This window comes from Orcinus orca, chromosome 4, assembly GCF_937001465.1.
Source record: "Orcinus orca chromosome 4, mOrcOrc1.1, whole genome shotgun sequence".
NCBI lineage: Eukaryota > Metazoa > Chordata > Mammalia > Artiodactyla > Delphinidae > Orcinus > Orcinus orca.
In genome coordinates, this window is record NC_064562.1 from 89808592 (window position 1) to 89830828 (window position 22237).

Here is a 22237-nt window from a genome sequence, read left to right on the forward strand (position 1 = left end):
ACGACCAAGTGGGATTCATCCCAAGTTCATAAGGATGGTTCAACAAATGCAATTCAATCAGTAAGATACACCACACCAACAAAATAAAAGACAGAAACCACATGATCATCTCAATAGATGCAGAAAAAGCATTTGACAAAATTAACATCAATTCATGATAAAAACTCTTACCAAAGTGGGTATAGAGGGAACGTATCTCAACATAATAGCAAAATTATTACAAACCCACAGCCAACAGAATACTCAATGGTGAAAAACTGAAAGGCTTCCTGCTAAAATCTGGAACAAGGCAAGGATGCCACTCTCACCACTTCTACACAACATAGTATTGGAAGTCCTAGGCCCAGCAATCAGACAAGAAAAAGAAATGAAAAGTATCCAAATTGGAAGGGAAGAAGTAAAATTGTTATTATATGCAGATAACATGATACTATATATAGAAAACCCTAAAGACTCCACACAAAAACTACTAGAACTGATAAATGAATTCATCAAGGTAGCAGGATACAAGATTAATATACAGAAATCAGTTGCATTTCTTTACACTAACAATGAAATATCAGAAAGGGAATGTAAAAACACAATACCTTTTAAAATCACACCAAAAAAAATAAAATAGGAATAAACTTGACCAAGGAGGTGAAAGACTTATATGCTGCGAATTATAAAACATTAATAAAGAAAATTAAAGATGATTCAAAGAAACAGAAAGATATCCCATGCTCTTGGATTGGAAGAATTAATATGGTTAAAATGGCCATACTACCCAAAGCAGTCTACAGAATTAATGCGATCCCTATCAAATTACCCATGACATTTTACACAGAACTAAAACAAATAATTCCAAAATTTATATGGAACCATAAAAGACCCAGAATTGCCAAAGCAATCCTGAGGAAAAAGAACAAAGCAGGAGGGGACTTCCCTGGTGGTACAGTGGTTAAGAATCTGCCTGCCAATGCAGGGGACATGAGTTCGATCCCTGGTCTGGGAAGCTCCCACATGCCGTGGAGCAACTAAGCCCATGTGCCACAACTACTGAGCCTGCGCTCTAGAGCCCACAAGCCACAACTACTGAGTCCACGTGCCACAACTACTGAAGCCCGCATGCCTAGAGCCTGTGCTCTACAACAAGAGAAGCCACCGCAGTGAGAAGCCCGTGCACCACAATGAAGAGTAGCTCCCACTCGCCACAAGTAGAGAAAGCCTGCGCACAGCAACAAAGACCCAACACAGCCATAGATAGATAGATAGATAGATAAATAAATACATAAATAAAATTTTAAAAGAAGAACAAAGCAGGAGGCATAACTGTCCCAGACTTCAGACAATACTACTAAGCTACAGTAATCAAAACAGTGTGGTACTGGCACAAAAACAGATATATGGTCAATGGAACAGAATACAGAGCCCAGAAATAAACCCACACACCTATAGGTAAATAATCTTCGACAAAGGAGGCAAGAATATACAATGGGAAAAGGACAGTCTCTTCAGCAAGTGGTGCTGGGAAAGTTGGACAGCCACATGTAAATCAATAAAGTTAGAACACACCCTCGCACCATACACAAAAAGTAACTCAAAATGGCCTAAAGACTTAAACATAAGACATGACACCATAAAACTCCTAGAAGAGAACATAGGGAAAGCATTCTCTGACATAAATCATACCAATGTTTTCTTAGGTCAGACTCCCAAGGCAATAGAAATAAAAAAATAAATAAACAAATGGGACCTAATCAAACTTACAAGCTTTTGCACAGCAAGGGAAGCCGTTAAGAAAATGAAAAGACAACCTACTGAATGGGAGAAAATATTTGCAAACAATGCAGCCAACAAGGACTTAATTTCCAAAATATACAAACAGCTCATACAACTCAACAACAAACAACCCAATCGAAAAATTGGCAGATCTTAATAGACATTTCTCCAAAGAAGACATACAGATGGCCAGTAGGCACAGGAAAAGATGCTCAACATTTCTAATTATTAGAGAAATGCAAATCAAAACTACTTGAGTACCACCTCACACTGGTCAGAACGGCCATCATTAAAAAAATCTACAAATAACAAATGCTGGAGAGAGTGTGAAGAAAAGAGAACCCTCCTACACTGTTAGTGGGAATGTAAGTTGGTGCAGCCACTGTGGAAAACAGTATGGAGGTTCCTTAAAAAAGGAAAAATAGAAGGGAATTCCCTGGCGGTCCAGTGGTTACGACTCCACACTTTCACTGCTGAGGGCCCGGGTTCGATCCCTTGTCAGGGAACTAAGATCCCACAAGCCATGTGGCGCAGTCAAAAAAAAAAAAAAAACCTAAAAACAGAATTACCATATGATCCAGCAATCCCAATCCTGGGCATATATCCAGACAAAACTATAATTCAAAAAGATACACACACCCTATGTTCAGAGCAGCACTATTCACAACAGCCAAGACATGGAAATAACATAAATGTCCACTGACAGATGAATGGATAAAGAAGATGTGGTACATATATATGCAATGGAATACTACTCAGCCATAAAAAAGAATGAAATAGGACTTTCCTGGGGTGCAGTGGTTAAGAATCTGCCTGCCAATGCAGGGGGTACAGTTCCGAGCCCTGATCTGGGAAGATTCCACATGCCACGGAGCAACTAAGCCCGTGTGCCACAACTACTGAGCCTGTGCTCTAGAGCCCTCAAGCCACAACTACTGAGCCCGTGTGCCACAACTACTGAAGCCCGCGCGCCTAGAGCCCGTGCTCCACAACAAGAGAAGCCACTGCAATGAGAAGCCCGCGCACCGCAACGAAGAGTAGCCCCCACTCACCACAACTAGAGAAAGCCTGCACGCAGCAACGAAGACCCAACGCAGCCAAAAAAAAAGAACAAAATAATGCCATTTGCAGCTAGAGATTATCATGCTAAGTGAAGTCAGAAAGAGAAAGACAAATACCATATGATATCACTTATATGTGGAATCTAAAATATGACACAATTGAACCTATTTATGAAACAGAAACAAACTCATAGACATAGAGAACAGACTTGTGGTTGCCAAGAGGGAAGGGGGGTGGGGGAGGGATGGAGTGGGAAGCTGGGGTTAGCAGATGTAAGCTATTATATATAGAATGGATAAACAACAAGGTCCTACTGTATAGCACAGGGAACTATATTCAATATCCTGTGATAAACCATAATAGAAAAGAATATTTTTTAAAAAGAATGTATATATATGTATAACTGAATCAGTTTGCTGTACAGCAGAAATTAACACAACATTGTAAAGTCAACCATACGTCAATAAAAAAAGAACAGAATGTCAAAGCAGTACAATACTATTATAAAATAAAAGCTCTAGTATTTCACGTTAGCTCATAGTTTATTATACTTCCCAAGTTTCCCATCTTTAAACAACTATGCCAAGAACCTTTCAACATATTAAAAACTCTTCCCCAAGTCACCAATATGTTAATTAAAAGGCTTCCATTATCAAAACAGGTAAATATGTATAGTAATCACAAACGTATAATCCAAAAAAATCCTTTACCTCCACATGTCAGAACACAAAGAGTACGACTTCCTTCTTTCGGTTACTTTTTGCACAATTACAATATAAAAATATGGCCTATCACTACATTATTCTTCTCAATCACTTTTGAGATTAACAGATGACTTATGTGGTGTTCAAGAAAGTACATACCAAAGAAAAGACTTTGTGTCAGAAATACAAAAATCTCTAATCACTAATATGTTTAAACTAAAATTTTAGTTTTTATATTTAATTTTTCATTCAATAGTAAATGGTTCATTCATAAACAATAATTGTTATAGTCCCATGCTTTTATAAATAAAACATGTAATCAAAGGAATAAATAATTTTCCACAAAAGTTAAAATATCAGGAACTCTTATTAATAATTTTGTATGTTATATTCTGAAGTTTAAAACCATTTCAAATTTATATTTATTCACTCATTTGCCTACTATGTGAAAAACACATAAATAAAATATTAGCTCTCTTAAATAGTTTACAATTTAGTTGGAGAAACTAATTGGTATACAATAATATAAAGAAGACCACATACGAATGCTGAGCCAAGTAGAGACAAAATTATGTAGAAATACAGAATAAGGTACAATTAATTGTGGCCATAAGAGATAGCAAATATGAAAACTTCACAGAGGAAGGAGCATTGGTGCTATGTCTTGAAGAATAAGTAGGTTTCCAATAAGGCAAAGACGGGATTCTAGACAGAAAGAAGAACATGAACAAAAGCACAAGTGTCATGAAGATGTATGTTCAGGGAACAGCAAGTATTTCCATGTGGCTGAGGTAGAGAGTGAGTAAGAGGATGTAGAGGTCACTAGGATGTGGGCAGACATACATGACCTCAAATGACATGCCAAGGAGTCTGGCCAATAGTGGTGCTTAATAAAATGTTTGTGCTGAACTAAGCCGAAATATAATAGCTGTGTAGGTTCTACACAGCTAGTCACTCCTCTTACCAACCCTGTAACCAACAAACTGAATTTCTGAAGCCTATTCGTCTATGTTCTCTACACAAATACAAAGCATCAAAAAAAATAATTCACTTATATATTAAATAAAGAATACTCACTGAAAATAATTATTTCTTACCAATGTAAGGTTTGGATTTTTGTCACTTAGATATATCTAGCACCTAGAAAAGTGCCTGGTATATAGTAGGTATTCAACAAATATTTAATAGACCATGATATATTTTAGCTACATACATGTTATCTTTTCTAATAGTAATAATAATCCATAATCAATACTGGTAAAGTTACCATACAGAAATTGGCCCTGCATAACAAAATGATCTTCAAACCCCAACTTACAGTCTATTTCTTTGAATAATAAAATAACTTAATACCCAGAGTCCAACTCATACCTGACTTAGATGATGACATTTGGGAATTTTTGAGTTGGTGATACTTAAATGAGATTTTGGATTTAGAATTGATCTTGGAATGGGTGAAGACTTGAGAATGTTGGAGTGAGATAAATGTATTTTGTGTATGAAACAGACATCAATTTTAGGGGGCCAGAGAGTGGACTATTGTGGGTTCAATAGTGTCCCCCCCACCAAATTCATGTCCACCCAAAACTCCAGAATGTGACCTTATTTGGAAATAGGGTCTTAGCAAAGGAGCTAATACTGGAGTAGGATAAACCCTAGGTCCAATATTGGTGTCCCTACAAGAAGAGAGGATATACAGAGACACACAGGGGAAGAAGACCATATGATGGAGGCAGAGATTGGAGTGATGAAGCTACAAGCCAAGGAGCACCAAGGATTGTTAACAAACACCAGAAGCTGGAAGAGAGTCACAGAATAGATTCCCTCTCAGAGGCCCTAGAGGGAATCACCCCTGCCAACTACTTGATTTTGGACTTCTGGTCTCCAGAACTGCGAGAGAATCCATTTCTGTTGTTACAAGTCAACAAGTTTAGGATAATTTATTGTGGCAGCTCAGGCAAATAATACACATGGAAAAAGGAATTTTGCAGATGTAATTAAGGCTCAAATTAGTTAACCTTAAGCTATGGGTATTATCTCAGTGGACCTGACCTAATCACAGGAGCCATCCAGGTCTACAGGTTAGAGACAGAAGAAATCAGAGATTCAAAGCACGAGCAGAGTATAATGCACTATTGTTGGCTTGAAGATGGAGGAATGGCAAGTGGCAAGGAATGAATGTGGTCTCTAGAAGCAGAGAGCAATCTTGGATTGACAGCCAGCAAAGAAACAAGGACCTCAGTCCCACTACCACAAGAGTGAGGATGGAAGCAAATTTTCCCCCAGAGTCTCCAGCAAAAGAATTCATCAGGCTGACATCCTGAGCAGAGAATCCATCCATGCCATCCAGACAACTGACCTACAGAACTCTGAGTTAATTAACAGGTACTGTCTTCAACTGCTACATTTGTGGTAATTTCTTAAGCATAAATAGAAAGCTAATACACAATGGCTCACATTTAGTGAGGAGAAATGCCAGACTGTCATGGCAGACAGTGGAAGACAGGATTAAAAGCCTCAGAGGAGTGAGCTTGCTTCAGTGGATGTACTATTAGGGCCCAAGAACTCTCCAGAGGACTATGTTGAGAGGAGGGCCCAGAAGATACACATTTTATCAGAGCAACAAGGAGTGTGCTGCTGGGAGGGCACTAGCAGCACTCATGAGTTCACTGGTGGCTTCCCTCCCTAGGCCAGGGCTGACAGTAGGAGAGGCCATTATAGAACTGGGCTCACTGAGAGCAATGAGAATAAAGATCCTGAAACAACAGAGGCGAAGTGGGCAAAGTACCCATCAGAAGCCAGGTGTATGTGATTACTGATTACCTTAATGAGCACCAAGGCTAGAAGAGCAATCCAATCCCACTCATGCACTGTTTATCTTCCCTATACTCCACCTTTACTAGTAACAGAAAATCAAAACACAGAATACAACCTATCAGGACCTAACCTTCAAGCTCACAGACTGTTCACTATTAGAAAATATTTAGCATTAATTCACCACCATGTTAAAATGTCAGATGAGAAAAAACATTTGATCATATCATTAAATGCTGCAAAGGCTTTTGATAAAACTAGGCATCCATTAGTGATTTTAAAAATCTCTTATTACGATCCTGGCATAAGCATAGACATACAGATCAATGAAACAGAATTGAGAGGCCAGAAATAAGCCCATTCATCTATGATCAACTGATTTTCAACAGGGGTGCCAAGACCATTCACTGTAGAAAGAATAGTTTCTTCAACAAACGGTGCTGGGACAACTGGATATCCACATGCAAAGGAATGAAGTTGGACCCCTACCTCATAACATATACAAAAATTAATCAAAATGGATAACAGACATAAACGTAAGAGCTAAGATTACAAAATGGTTGGAAGAAAACATAGGCATAATTCTTCATGACCTTGCATTAAATAACAGTTTCTTAGATATGATACCTAAAGCACAAGCAATAAAATAAAAAATAAATCGGACTTCTTCAACATTATAAACTTTTATGCATCAAAGGACATTATCAAGAAAGTAAAAAGACAGCCCACAAATGGGAGATAATAATTGCAAGTTATATATGTGATAAGCGTATGATATACAAAACATATAAGGGAGTCTTACAATTCAACAATAAAAAAGACAAATACAGTCATCCCTTGGTATGAGGGGGATTGGTTCCAGGACACCCCTTGGATACCAAGATCCACAGATGCTCAAATACCTTATATAAAATGGTGTAGTATTTGCATATAACCTAAGCACATGCTCCTGTATACTTTAAATTATCTCTAGACTACTCATAATACCTAATACAATGTAAATGCTATGTAAATAGTTGCAGCAAATTCAAGTTTTGCTTTTTGTAAATTGCTGGAATTTTTTTCCAAATATTTTCAATCTGTAGTTGGTTGAATCCTCAGATGTGGACCCCTCAGACATGGAAGGCCAATTGTAACACAATTTTTTTAAATAAATTTACTTATTGTATTTATTTATTTTTGGCTGCGTTGGGTCTTCGTTGCTGCTCATGGGCTTTCTCTAGTTGCAGCAAGCTGGGGCTACTCTTCGTTGCAGTGTGCAGGCTTCTTGTTGCGGTGGCTTCTCTTGTTGTGGAGCATGGGCTCTAGGCACGAGGGCTTCAGCAGCTGTGGCATGTGGGCTCAGTAGTTGTGGCTCGCGGGCTCTAGAGCACAGGCTCAGTAGTTGTGGCACACGGGTTTAGTTGCTCCACGGCATGTGGGATCTTCCTGGACCAGGGCTCGAACTCGTGTCCCCTGCCTTGGCAGGCGGATTCTTAACCAGTGCGCCACGAGGGAAGTCCCATAATACAGTCTTTAAATGGGCAAAGAACCTGAAGACATTGTCCAAAGAAGATATATAAATAGTTAATAAGCACATGAAAAGAAGCTCAACATCATTAGTTCCCAGGAAAATTCAAATCAAAACCACAGTGACCAAGATTGGCCAAGATGGCAGAGTAGGAAGACTCTGAGCTCACTTCTTCTCACAAGCACACCAAAATCACAACTATTTGCAGAACAACCATTGATGAAAAAGTCTGGTACCTACCAGAAAAGATCTTCTACAACTAAAGACATAAAGAAAGAGCCACAAGACAGGTAGGAGGGGAAGACTTGAAATATAGCTAAGTTCCATAACCCCAGGTGGGTGACCCACAAATTGGAGAATAATTATATCGCAGAGGTTCTCCCACAAGAGTGACAGTTATGAGCGCCACGTCAGGCTCCCCAGCCTGGGGGTCTGGCACCAGGAAGACAAGGCCCCAGGGCATTTGGCCTTGAAGGCCAGTGGGACTTAATTTCGGGAGTCCCACAGGACTGGGAGAAATAGAGACTTCACTCTTAAATGGCACACACAAAATCTCACATGTTCTGGAACCCAGGGAAAAAGCAGTAATTTGATAGGAGCCTGGGCCAGGCCTATCTGCTGGTCTTGCAGAGTCTCTCAGAGAGGTGAGGGGCGGCTGCACTCACCCTGGGTGCACAGACACTGGTGGCGGCCATTCTTGGGAGTTCCTTCTACCACATGGATGCTGATACTGGCAAACACCATTGTGGAATCCTCCCTCTAGCTCATTAGCACCAAGACCTGGCCCCACACAACCCAACAGCCTTTAGGTGCCAGTGCTGGGACAAATCAGGCCAAGCAACTAATTGGGTGGGATACAGCACCACCCATCAGCAGACAGACTGCCTAAAGACCTCCACATCTGCCTCTGGACACAGCCGTGCCCAATAGAGGGCCCAGGGCCCATTTCCACCCACCAGTGAGCAAGCACCAGCCCCAGAATCCTCTGGGCCTTGCCTCCTCTAGCCTCTGGACCAGGCTGACCCAACGTGGGCAGACACCAGATGCAAGAAAACCACAATCCCACAGCCTGCAAACCTATTCTGTCCAGACCAGGCCAGACCCTGCCCTGGGACCAGCTGGGCCCTGGCCCTGCCCATTAACAGGCCAACACAAGCTTCAGGACACCCCAGACTCTATAACCAACTGTGTCAGGATCTGCTCCCCTTCCCTGCCTCACCCCCAGCCATGTTATATCAGCTCTGGGATGTCTGGGCCCTGCAACCAGACTCCAGGACCTGGCTCTTGATGTCAGTAGTCCAGCACTAACCCTAGGACCCAGCTTCAACCACCAGTGGGTGGGTATCCCATAGATTTTGTAAGGTTGTGTTTTCATTTTCATTTGTCTTGAGGCATTTCCTCATTTCTTCTTTGATTTCATTGTTGATCCATTGGTTTCTTAGTAGCATGTTGTTTAGTCTCCATGCGCTCATTCTTTTTCTGTTTTTCTTTCTGTGGTTGATTTCTGGTTTCATACTGTTGTGGTCAGATAAGATGTTTCAAATAATTTCTATCCTTTTAAATTTGTTGAGGTTTTTTTTTATGACCTAGTATGTGGTCTATCCTAGAGAACATTCCATGTGCCCTTGAAAAGAATCTGTATTCTGGCTTTTTTGGAAGTAGTGTTCTGTAGATATCAATTAAGTCCTACTGATCTACTGTGTCATTTAGAACCTCTGTTGCCTTACTGATTTTTTGTCTGGATGATCTGTCCATTGATGTCAATGGGGTGTTAAGGTCTACTATTATTGTATTATTGTCAGTTTCTCCCTTTGTATCTGTTAGTATTTTCAAAGAACTTACACCTACCCGTCTCAAACTATTCCAAAAAATTGAAGAGGGAACACTCCCAAATTCATTCTGAAGCCACCATCACCCTGATACCAAAACCAGACAAAAACACTACAAAAAATGAAAACCACAGGCCAATATCTTTGATGAATATAGATGCAAAAATCTTCAAAACAAGATATTAGCAAACAAAATCCAACAATATGTAAAAAGGATAATACACCATGATCAAGCTGTAATCATTCCAGGGTAGCAAGGAGAGCTCAATATACGCAATCAGTCAATGTGATGATACACCACGTTAACAAAAGGAAAGACAAAAACCACATGATCATCTCAATAGACAGAAAAAGCATTTGACAAAATTCAACACCCATTCTTGATAAAAACTGTCACAGAAGTGGGTATAGGGGGAACATATTTCAACATAATAAAAGCCATTTATGACAAACCCACAGCCAACATAATACTGAACAGTGAAAAGCTGAACGCCTTCCCAATAAATTTAGGAACAAGACAAGGATGCCCAGTTTCACCACTTCTACTCAACATAGTATTGGAAGTCCTAGCCCCAACAATCAGATAAGAAAAAGAAATGAAAGGTATCCAAATTGGAAGGGAAGAGGTAAAATTGTCACTATTTGGAGATGACATGATACTCTATATAGAGAACCCTAAAGTCTCCACACAAAAACTATGAGAATAAATGAATTCAGCAAGGTAGTAGGATACAATATTAATATACAGAAATTTGTTGCATTTCTTTACTCTAACAATGAAATTTCAGAAAGTAAAAAAAAAATCCTGTTTAAAACTGTGTCAAAAAAAATACCTAGGAATAAACTCAATCAAGGCAGTAAACACCTATATGCTGAAGACTATAAAACTTTGATAAAGAAACTGAAGATGATTCAAAGAAATGAAAAGATATCCCATGCACTTGGATTGGAAGAATTAATATTTTTAAAATGGCCATACTACTCAAAGCAATCTACAGATTTAATGCAATCCTTATCAAAATACCCATGACATTTTTCACAGAACTAAAACAAATAATCCTAAAATGTATATGGAACAACAAAAGGCCCAGAATTATCAAAGCAATCCTGAGGGAAAAGAACAAAGCAGGAGGCATAACCCTCCAGACTTCAGACTATACTACAAAGTTACAGTAATCAAAATAGTGTGCTGTTGGCACAAAAACAGACATACAGTTCAGTGGAACAGAACAGGCAGCCCAGAAATAAACCCACACACCTATGATCAATTAATCTTTGACAAAACAGGCAAGAATATACAATGGAGAAAAGACAGTCTCTCTTGAAGACTTGTTGATGTGGTATTGGGAAAGCTGGACAGCTACCTGTAAATCAATGAAATTACAACACTCTCTCACGCCACACACAAAAATAAATTCAAAATGGTTTAAAGACCTAAATATAAGATTTGACACCATAAAACTCCGAGAAGAGAACATAGGCAAAACATTCTCTGACATAAACTGTAGCAGTATTTTCTTAAATCAGCCTCCCAAGGCAATAGAAATAAAAACAAAAATAAACAAATGGGACCTAATCAAACTTACAAGCTTTTGCACAGCAAGGGAAACCATTAAAAAAATGAAAAGACAACCTAAGGAATGGGAGAAAATATTTGCAAACAATGCAACCAACAAGGACTTAATTTCCAAAATATACAAACAGCTCATACAATTTAACAACAAAAAAACAAACAACCCAATCGAAAAACTGGCAGAAGACCTTAATAGACATTTCTCCAAAGAAGACATACAGATGGCCAGTAGGCACATGAAAAGATGATCAATGTTGCTAATTATTACAGAAATGCAAATCAAAACCACAATGAAGCATCACCTCACACTGGTCAGAATGACTGTCATCAAAAAGTCTACACATAATAAATGCTAGAGAGGGTGTGGAGATGTTCCTCTGTTTTTGCCATATTACATTCTTAGAACCTTATCCCTGACAGACAAATCAAGAGTCATCCACACTAACGATTTTGGTCATATACCTGAAATAATTCTCTTTGCCACTAGATGGAGATTTAGTTAATGCTGTGTTGAGAAGCTGGCAGAAAAAAGGTTGGCTGTTAGCTACCAACAAGAATTACTAAATAAGGAAGCAAAGTAAGAAGGGAAATACAGATGTGGTTACAAACATGTCCACCTGTGAACTGGCAAAGGAAAAATATCTAATTAAAAGGAGAGAGCAAACCATATACATATTAAGATGCTACTATAAGAATTACAGTAAAAGTTCAGAACAGGAGAAATAAGTAAAAAATAGGAGACATTTTAAAATACCTTATTAACTGTCACAGTCTTGAAGAACTAATTGGTATCATATAGTAATCTTAAATATACTCCTTATCTTGACGTCCAGAGTTTGGATGGAGTATTACTGTTTTTCTTCTCTGCCCCTAGTTTATTATAGCATTTTACCCAGAAGCTACTATGGCTATTCAAGCTATTCTTATCTTAGTCCTTGTGGGTACCAAAGGCTAAATGGGTCTAAGAAACACATGTTTTCAGATAATAAACATCCAATTTTCTCTCTATTTTCTAAGGTTATTTTATACTCTTACTTTTCTTCTACTGAAGCACAGATGTATCTAAAACTCAGGGTATAAAGTTTATACTCAATTTATCCAGAAAGTAATCAAGTCTAAGCCCAAATGCCTTTAGCCTTATTTAACAATAACAACAAAAACAAGAATCTTTTAGTGTACAAGAGAATGCACATGCCAAGCCATTGTAAAGGCTTTACAGAATCTACTTTCAAGTTGTAAGAAGTTAGGCTATTTGGTCATATTAAAGTCTAATAAAAAGGAACTGAAACGTCTTCTACTTCTAACTCAGAAAATCAAAATTTTTCACTTTCAAAAATATTTGGTTGAGGTGTTTAGAAGAATCCTTCCTTTCTTACCTATAAGATTGTACTTTAGTCCCGTGGTCTTGAAATTCCAGTGCTTTCTTAACAACAGCTTCATTTTCTTCTGGATAAACTGAATATGTGCAGTAAACAACTGCTTGAGCTCTAGTAACTACATTTAAAGAAGATGGAATTAATATAATGACCCCAGTAACAATCCTAAACAAATCTGTTATGTTTTCAAACGTCTGTCTGTACTAATACCACATGGTTTTGATAGGAATTATTTCTATAGATGCTTGCATGGCTCCCCTTTAAAGCATGTATTAGGAATGTAGGCTGTGGCCAATAAATAAAATAAATCTAACTGGATTGTATGGAAATCTAATCAAATGTGACCAACCTAATTACAAACACAAACAAATAAATACTGCAGATTACCATAAGCTTGACACTCCCAGATATTCTTCCACAAGCCATATCACGTAACTAGTTAAAAGGACTCTAGAAACAGACAGACTCAGATGTGAATCCCAATTCTGTAACTTACTGCTGTATGAACCTGGGAAAATTACTTAACTCTCCAATTCTTCAATTGTAAAATGAGGTAATCTTATTACCTGCAACTCACTCACTTATTCACACTTACTGAGCACCTACTATGTGCTAGGCAGTGTTCTCACCATTCAATATACACACACAAAAATCCCTGCCCCAGGGAGCTTATTTTCTATGTTTCATTGACATAAGACAAATAAATAAGAAAATTAGGGAACTCCCTGGTGGTCCAGTGGTTAGGACTCAGCGCTCTCATTGCCAGAGGCCCAGGTTCGATCCCTGGTTGGGGAACTAAGATCCTGCAAGCCAAGCAGTGGCACAGCCCAAGTAAAAATACACACACACACACACACACACACACACATATAGCATTAGGAAGTGACAAATGCTATAGAGCAAATCAAAGCAGATACAGAGGACAGTTAGTTTCAAAAGATTATCCTGCAATTTTAAATAGAGTAATCAGAGAAAGAAGTTTAAAAATGCATTATTTATCAACTTCCTCATCTTCCAATCAACTCATTTCATAGATCATATACATACTATCATATTCAAATAAATATTTTTAATAACATCAATTAAAGGGGCAGAACTCCTCTGTGTTTTCTATTTTGCCTTATTTCTACTTCACATATGTTATATCTTCATATATTAAATCATCTATGCCCTATACTTACCTTTGAGCCTTTGGAGGTCAGGATTTATCCACACTCATATCCCTAACAACCAGCTTAATATCTGACCCAGAGTAGGCATTTGATAAACATGCACTGAATTAATTAAAGTTTATATAATTTCTCAGAGACTTCTAGATTTCCATATCTATGTGTGGAAGGGCATTGGTACTCAACATCTAAATGGTACTCAAAATCTAAATGCAGTGATTGAAGCAATAATATAAATACTTAAAGAGCCTTGTTACTCAGACTTAAAGAGATCTAGCCTTTATCTGTAATTGCATCTCTCTGTTCTCTTTTTAGTACTAAGAGAAGTAAGAGTTTGATTAAAATTGGGATTATAGAAGAGTTAGGGGCAGGCACAATGACAACGGAAAAATTACATTGAGTAAGAAGCCAAAGAAAAGAAATAAAGAAGATGAAACTGTACAACAATGGATGTATGTAATTATTTTACTTCAGCATTAAAGAAAACTGTAAATTATTCTTGCTAACCTATGTTTAAAATGATAGTAAAGCATATATTTTTGAGAATTAAATTGGTAAAAATAAATATTTTGTTATTTGAAGGAACTGAGTGTTCTGAAAAATTCACTTATGGTTCACACATGATTGCCTGAATATAACAGATAAATGAAGTATTAATGTTTCTAAGATTTACAACATATTTTCATATTACACTGATAACAAACTTACATTTCATTGCATGTGTTAGCTGTTCATATTGCTGTTGAGCAAGAACATGAAGTTTATCTTCTGACGGGCCTCCTTGAGAGAAATCTTTAAGTAAACCTGTATCTAAAAGGAAATAAATGCTTTTAAATATATCACTATTAGATGTTTTTCATATATTGCTATTATCACATTATTTAATATTTTAATCATTTTCCCTATTAATGACAGTTTTCATGGAAAATATTTATCAAAAATAAATAGGCAGGGGACTTCCCTGGTGGCGCAGTGGTTAAGAATCCACCTGCTAATGCGGGGGACACGGGTTCAAGCCCTGGTCTGGGAAGATCCCACATGCCACGGAGCAACTAAGCCCATGCACCACAACTACTGAGCCTGTGCCCTGGAACCCGTGAGCCACAACTACTGAAGCCTGCATGCCACAACTACTGAAGCCTACGTGCCTAGAGCCCATGCTCCGCAACAAGAGAAGCCACTGCAATGAGAAGCCCATGCATCACAATGAAGAACAGCCCCCGCTCGTTGCAACTGGAGAAAGCCCGCACACAGCAACGAAGACCCAACCAAAAATAAATGAATAAAAATAAATTTTTTAAAATAAATAAATAGGCAGTATTATAAAATACTGACTTAAAAACTGAATTGATAAAGGTAATTTTGCTTAGTTTTAATATTATTTTTCCTTTTTTCTCCAAGTTCTTATGATATAGTCACCCAACCAGCCAAAATAAGTCATTTAGGTATAAAAAACAAAACACAGTCAGTCTGGGTACTAATAGAGGAAAAAAAGATTTATTTTCCAAGGTAGAAACTGATGGGCTATAGTCAGATCTGAGTAAGAAAGAACACAAAAGGATACAGTTAAAAACATTAACTTACTGAAAGAAATTTTGGAAGAAAAAACTAGAGGGCCCATGTGCAGCAACGAAGACCCAATGCAGCCAAAAATAAATAAATAAAATTAATAAAAAGAAAGAAAGAAAGAAACTCTTATAGTAATTCTTTAAATTTCTGAAATTATATATATATATATATATATTTTTTTTTTTTTTTTTTTTTTTTTTTTTTTTGCGGTACGCAGGCCTCTCACTGTTGTGGCCTCTCCCGTTGCGGAGCACAGGCTCTGGACGCGCAGGCTCAGCGGCCATGGCTCACAGGCCTAGCCGCTCCGCGGCATGTGGGATTTTCCCGGACCAGGGCACGAACCCGTGTCCCCTGCATCGGCAGGTGGACTCTCAACCACTGCACCACCAGGGAAGCCCCTGAAACTATTTTTAACATATTTCTTGATAATATTAACTAAGATATATTGAATACTACTCTAAATAGATTATTTTATTCAACAACCCTTGAAGCATTATTATTCATTTTAACATTGAAAAAACTGTTCAAGCATACATTAAACAACTTGTCTAAGGTCACATGGCTACTAGTTGAGAGCCAGGTTCTAGCTTGGCAATCTGACCAACCTTCTAACCCCTGTTTTATTCTGCCTCTCAGTAACTCCCTGCAGTATGAAAGCCAACTATTTATACCATATATTTGGCTATTCCCCACTCCAGTAATATCACTAAAGGTTAATTAAACTCCATTTCTTCCCAATTTAGTTTTACACTTTACATTTTTCTCTTTCATCACTTTTTAAAGGACTATTTACCCATTATTATACTCTAAAACCATATCAGCTTACCTTTTCACCCCATTTTAAAATAATTCTAAGTTGTTAGCAGAGATCGACTTCATACATTCCTCAAATATGATAATGTTTATGATAAACATTCTAAAATTGGTTGTAATGTTTTCCAATGTTAAATTGTTTTTCAAACTAATTCATGATTTCTCACGAATCTAAGTCTTTTGGATTCATCCCCACTAAATTTATGACTAATATTTCTACCATAATCACTAGGTCAGCAGTTCCTTATTTGCTCTGGCTATTACCTCATCAAAGTACAGTTTCCTTCAAAACCCTCCTTTTTTCCAGGTTTGCCAAAGACCACTTCTTGGCTTATCCGGTCACCTCTTCAAGGATTTCAAAATATTATCAATATCTAGGAAACTTTTTACTTTCCCTCTTTTTGTCATTTGTAGTTACCTTTGTGCTTCACCCACACCCCAGCCTCTAAATGATTTTTACCTATGGTTTATTTTGTTCTGCAGTCCCACTTCAAGATGACCCAGGATAAGGCCAGAGTCTCACAGTAGTTCTAAGTTCTAGTTCTCTTAACTGGAATGCTTATTGTAGCTGCAGCTATTTCGTCCCCTCTTCTTACAAAATCTAATTCTTCTTTGATCATTTCCCAAAGTTAGTATGGGAATTTTCTCAGTCCACCATACTCCCATCTGAGTTGGTTAGTCTTGGAAAGAAATTTTCTGTAGCAAGACAGAATTCCACATAGTTCAGTATAAGCCCAGTTAAAAATTTTGTGGTATAGTGCAGGGGTCCCCAACCCCCAGCCACGGACCACTAATGGTCCGTGGCCTGTTAGGAACTGGGCCACACAGCAGGAGGTGAGCAGTGGGCGAGAGAGTGAAGCTTCATCTGTATTTACAGCCTCTCCCCGTCACTCACATTACCACCTGAGCTCCACCTCCCGTCAGATCAGGGGCAGCATTAGATTCTCATAGGAATGTGAACCCTACTGTGAACTGCACATGCGAGGGATCTAGGTTGCGTGGTCCTTAAGAGAATCTAATGCCTGATGATCTGAGGTGGAGCTGAGGCAGTGATGCTAGCGCTGGGGAGCGGCTACAAATACAGATTATCATTAGCAGAGAGGTTTGACTGCACAGAGACCATAATAAATCAATTGCTTGCAGACTCATATCAAATCCCTATCAGTTATACAGATTGTCAACAAACACATGAAAGAATGCTCAACATCATTAATCATTAGAGAAATGCAAATCAAAACTACGAATGCGATATCATCTCACACAGGTCAGAATGCGATATCATCTCACACAGGTCAGAATGGCCATCATCAAAAAATCTACAAACAATAAATGCTGGAGAGGGTGTGGAGAAAAGGGAACCCTCTTGCACTGTTGGTGGGAATGTAAATTGATACAGCCACTATGGAGAACAGTATGGAGGTTCCTTAAAAAACTAAAAATAGAACTACCATACGACCCAGCAATCCCTCTACTGGGCATATACCCTGAGAAAACCATAATTCAAAAAGAGTCATGTGCCAAAATGTTCATTGCAGCTCTATTTACAACAGCCAGGACATGAAAGCAACCTAAGTGTCCATCAACAGATGAATGGATAAAGAAGATGTGGCACATACATACAATGGAATATTACTCAGCCATAAAAAGAAACGAAATTGAGTTATTTGTAGTGAGGTGGATGGACTTAGAGTTTGTCATACAGAGTAAAGTAAGAGAAAAACAAATACCATATGCTAACACATATATATGGAATCTAAGAAAAAAAAAAAAGGTCACGAAGAACCTAGAGGTAAGACAGGAATAAAGACGCAGACCTACTAGAGAATGGACTTGAGGATATGGGGAGAGGGAAGCGTAAGCTGTGACAAAGTGAGAGAGTGGCATGGACATATATACACTACCAAACGTAAAATAGCTAGTGGGAAGCAGCCGCATAGCACAGGGAGATCAGCTCGGTGCTTTGTGACCACTTAGAGGGGTGGGATAGGGAGGGTGGGAGGGAGGGAGACGCAAGAGGGAAGAGATATGGGAACATATGTATAACTGATTCACTTTGCTATAAAGCAGAAACTAACACACCATTGTAAAGCAATTATGCTCCAATAAAGATGTTAAAAAAAAAAACCCTATCAGTGAGTGGCAAGTGACAATTAAGCTGCATCTTACGGAGTAGACTGGACATAAGCAACACACTTCGGGTGTCACTGTCTCCCATCACTCCCAGATGGGAACATCTAGTTGCAGGAAAACAATCTCAGGGCTCCCACTGATTCTGCATTATGGTGAGTTGTATAATTATTTCATTATATATTACAACGTAACAATAATAGAAATAAAGTGTAAAATAAGGACTTCCCTAGTGGCGCAGTGGTTAAGAATCGCCTGCTGGACTTCCCTGGTGGCGGAGTGGTTAAGAATCAGCCTGGCAATGCAGGGGACACGGGTTCGAGCCCTGGTCCAGGAAGATCTAAGCAACTAAGAGCAACTAAGCAACTAAGCGGAGCAACTAAGCCCGTGCGTCACAACTACTGAACCTGCACTCTAGAGCCCACGAGTCAAAACTACTGAGTCTGTGTGCCACAACTACTGAAGCCTGCATGCCTTGAACCCATGCTCCACAACAAGAGAAGCCACCGCAATGAGAAGCCCGCACACCACAACGAAGAGTAGCCTCCGCTCGCCACAACTAGAGACAGCCCGTGAGCAGCAACGAAGACCCAACACAGTCAAAAATAAATAAATAAATTTTTTAAATTAAAAAAAAAAAGCGCACAAAAAATGTAGTGTGCTTGAATCATCCCAAAACCATACCCCCACCCCCACCCCAACCACCGGTCTGTGGAAAAACCGTCTTCCACGAAACCAGTCCCTGGTGCCAAAAAGGTTGGGGACCACTGGTATAGTGGAATTCTTTCTATAGTGTAGTATAGTGGAATGTGCTAACTAATTTGAATTTGAATCCCAGCTTTGAATCTAGCTACATGACCTCAGGCAACTTGCTAAATTTGTCTCAGTCTTGGGGGTTTTTTTCCCCTTTATAAAACAGAGATAATTAAATAACACTATCCTCACAAAGTTATTGTGAATATTAAGTTATAATGCATGAACACTTCCTAGATATTGACTGGGGCATAGTTGCGCTCCATAAATATTAGTTTCTTTCCCTCAATTACTTTTTCTTCATTTTAGATTCTGTCCTTGCTAGAAATAGAAAACACTCAACATATTCTGAATGTTGGTGGAATGTCCTCTTTGTCTAATATTCTAGTTAACCTTACCTATGCCTTTCACGATAAACAAGGGATTAGAGTAAGAAGCAATTTCAGTTAACATACTGTGATTAACAGCATGATTCAAAGGGCCAGAGTCAGAGCAGTAGTGTTTGAATCCAGGCTCTGACACTTACCAGTCAAAAGACTCTGAGTGGCTTCAACATCTCTTGAGCCTCAGATTCCGTATTTATAAAAGAGAAATAATGCGTAACCAATTCATTGAGTTCTTGTGAGGATTTGATGAAATAATCCAAGCAAAGGATTTAGTTCAGTGCCTTATACATAAGTGCTCAATAAATGTTAATGTTAAATAATATTTCTTAATTTATTAAAGAAGCAAATAAAATATTCTCAGAATATTTAATCTGAGATATTCGTATCATAAAACATACATACTGGGGGTTAAAGAAGTCTTGAGTTTGAAATAGTCTGATCATGATTTAATTGGGATCATCTTGGAGCACAGACTCTAGAGTCAGGCAGATCTAAATCTGAATCCTAGCTCTCTTACCAAGTAGTTATGTGACTATATAAAAATGAATGAATCTTTTTGAGTTTCAGTTTTTTTATCTATAAAATGCTGATAAATGTTAATGCCTATATTCTGAGCTCTGGTATATGCCAGAACAGCATACTAGCATCTGTTCTGATTGCCTACATCACTCTAACTATTGAACATTTTGAATATTCCCCTTGCCCGTATCTCACAGAACTGGTATAATAAAGATTAAATGAGGTAATGGATGTAAAATACTTTATCCATATTAAGTGCTCTATATATGGTAGTTATTCATTAATCAGATGTATCTGATATGTCATCTTAATGATTTTAAATTATTTCATTTTAAAAATATTAAAATTTCAATAATTTAGAAATTAAAAGTTAAAGCAAGTACCTTCATGCTCATTTAAAATAAATTCTACTGGATTGCTAACACCCAGTCCTGAACAACGAGGTAGCAGCAGAATCACTTTAACTTTCTGTAACCTATGATCCTTTGATTCAAGGTTAATAAATGTCTCGTGAAGTATTTCAATATCTGGGAGAAAAAACACAGAAAATGTATGTAAAAATATTAATTAAAAATCTTAATCAGTATGTAATTATATCTATTTATCATTGTTCATTTTTAAATCCTCAACCCCACAAAAAGTCATTTTAATGCAGTCAGAAAAGAGGATTATTTTCTGATAACATCCTAAAGTTAATGCGTGAATTCTCTTAATAGAGTTCTTTCTCCTTTACTTGAGAGAATGATTTTGAAGTTTAAATATCTTCTACATAAAATATAATTTAAATTTTCCATTCTGAACTTCAGATTGCATTTAAAGCAGTATGGTATAGTGGAGGGAAATGGCTTTTAGAGGCAGAAATACCCAAGTTTGACTCCCAACTTCACTATTTACTATCTGTGTGACAATCTCTCTAAGCCTCAATTTCCTTATTTGTAAAATGGGATAATAAAGCCTACACCTCATCTAATTGTAGTGAAGATTGAGATAAAGCAGTTAGGCTTAGCATGGTGCCTAGTATACAGTAGGCACCATGCTACTCAGTATTGGTTACTTCCCTTCCCATTTTTTAACCCCTTTTATATTCTATTTTTCCCAGAAAAAAAATTTTTATTAGCATTTATATTTTCACTTAGCATTTTATAATTTTTATTTAGGCACAGTCTAAAGGTCCTCAGGGACCTTATAATTTAGTTTAAGAGTGTCTGCCTTCCCTCAGGTTATAACTATCTGTGATCCTATCTTAGGGCCACCCCTTCACTTCTGCAATGGCTCCCATTCCCCTCATCTGCTGAGGAGTCGCTCTTGAAATTGCCCTACCCAACCCTTCTCTTGTCTGATCAATTCTTCTCTCTTTTGAAAAAAAAATTTTAATCAAGTGGGCCTTTTTATTTTTTCCCCTATTTTTAACCTTTTATTGTAAAAGTTTAAACATATTATGTCAAAAATAGACATAATATGTAATAAATTCTCAAGTACCCATTATGGTGCTTCAACAATGAACCATTCATTCCCAATCTTGTTTCATCTATATCCACACCCACTTCCACTCCCCCATATTATTTTGAATCTATAAAATATTTCACCATATATCTCTAAAAGATAAGAACCCCTTTAAAAATACAGCCCCATACATTTTAAAAAGTAATTTGTTATCATCAAATAATAATGGCATACAATCGTGGCTCAAATTTTCCAATAGTCTCACACTTGTCAAATTTTTTTTTATAGTTTGTTTAAATCAGGATTTAGATAAGGTACATACATTGCAATTAGTTGATGTCTTTTAAATTTCTTTTTGTTTATAGGTACCCTCTCCATTTTTTCTTATCATTTATTTCTTAATGAAACATGTTTTTTTTGTACTACTAGAGTTTCCCACAGTCTGGATTTTGCTAATTACTTTCCTAAAGTGTAGTTTATTAGTAGCTGGATCTTTAGAGCTTAATTAGATTCAAGTTCTTTTTTTTTCTTGGTGGGTGGGGAGCACAAAACTACTTCACAAGTGGGGTCACATTCATCCATTAAATTGCCTTTATGGTACCAGCAAAGGGGTTGCAAAATAGTCGTATTCTACTCCCGTCTTCCCTTTTTCATTTGTCACCTGGAATGCTTCTAAAAGAAGAAACTTCCCTTCCTCTACTGCTTAGTTACCCAGTGGTTCCTATTCTCTCCGGTTAACTAGGTAAAAATTCAAAGGGGTAATAAACCTGGAAGTGCTGGATCATAAGGGCATGTATTTTTTCAATTTTAGTGATTAATGCTAGTTTTC

The 22237-nt window shown here is 37.8% G+C and overlaps 1 protein-coding gene across 4 annotated transcripts in view; it reads right to left on the bottom strand.

Moving 5' to 3' along the window:
* NSUN7 (NOP2/Sun RNA methyltransferase family member 7) overlaps positions 1-22237 on the bottom strand; it is a 63308-nt gene that overhangs the window by 8645 nt on the left and 32426 nt on the right. For all 4 annotated transcript variants that reach the window (XM_049709581.1, XM_049709580.1, XM_049709582.1 and 1 more), the window contains 3 exons: positions 20349-20492; positions 14507-14608; positions 12630-12747 (listed from right to left, as the gene is read on the bottom strand). In XM_049709581.1, coding sequence (XP_049565538.1) covers positions 12630-12747; positions 14507-14608; positions 20349-20492 — 364 coding nt within the window. The remainder of the gene's footprint in view (positions 1-12629; positions 12748-14506; positions 14609-20348; positions 20493-22237) is intronic.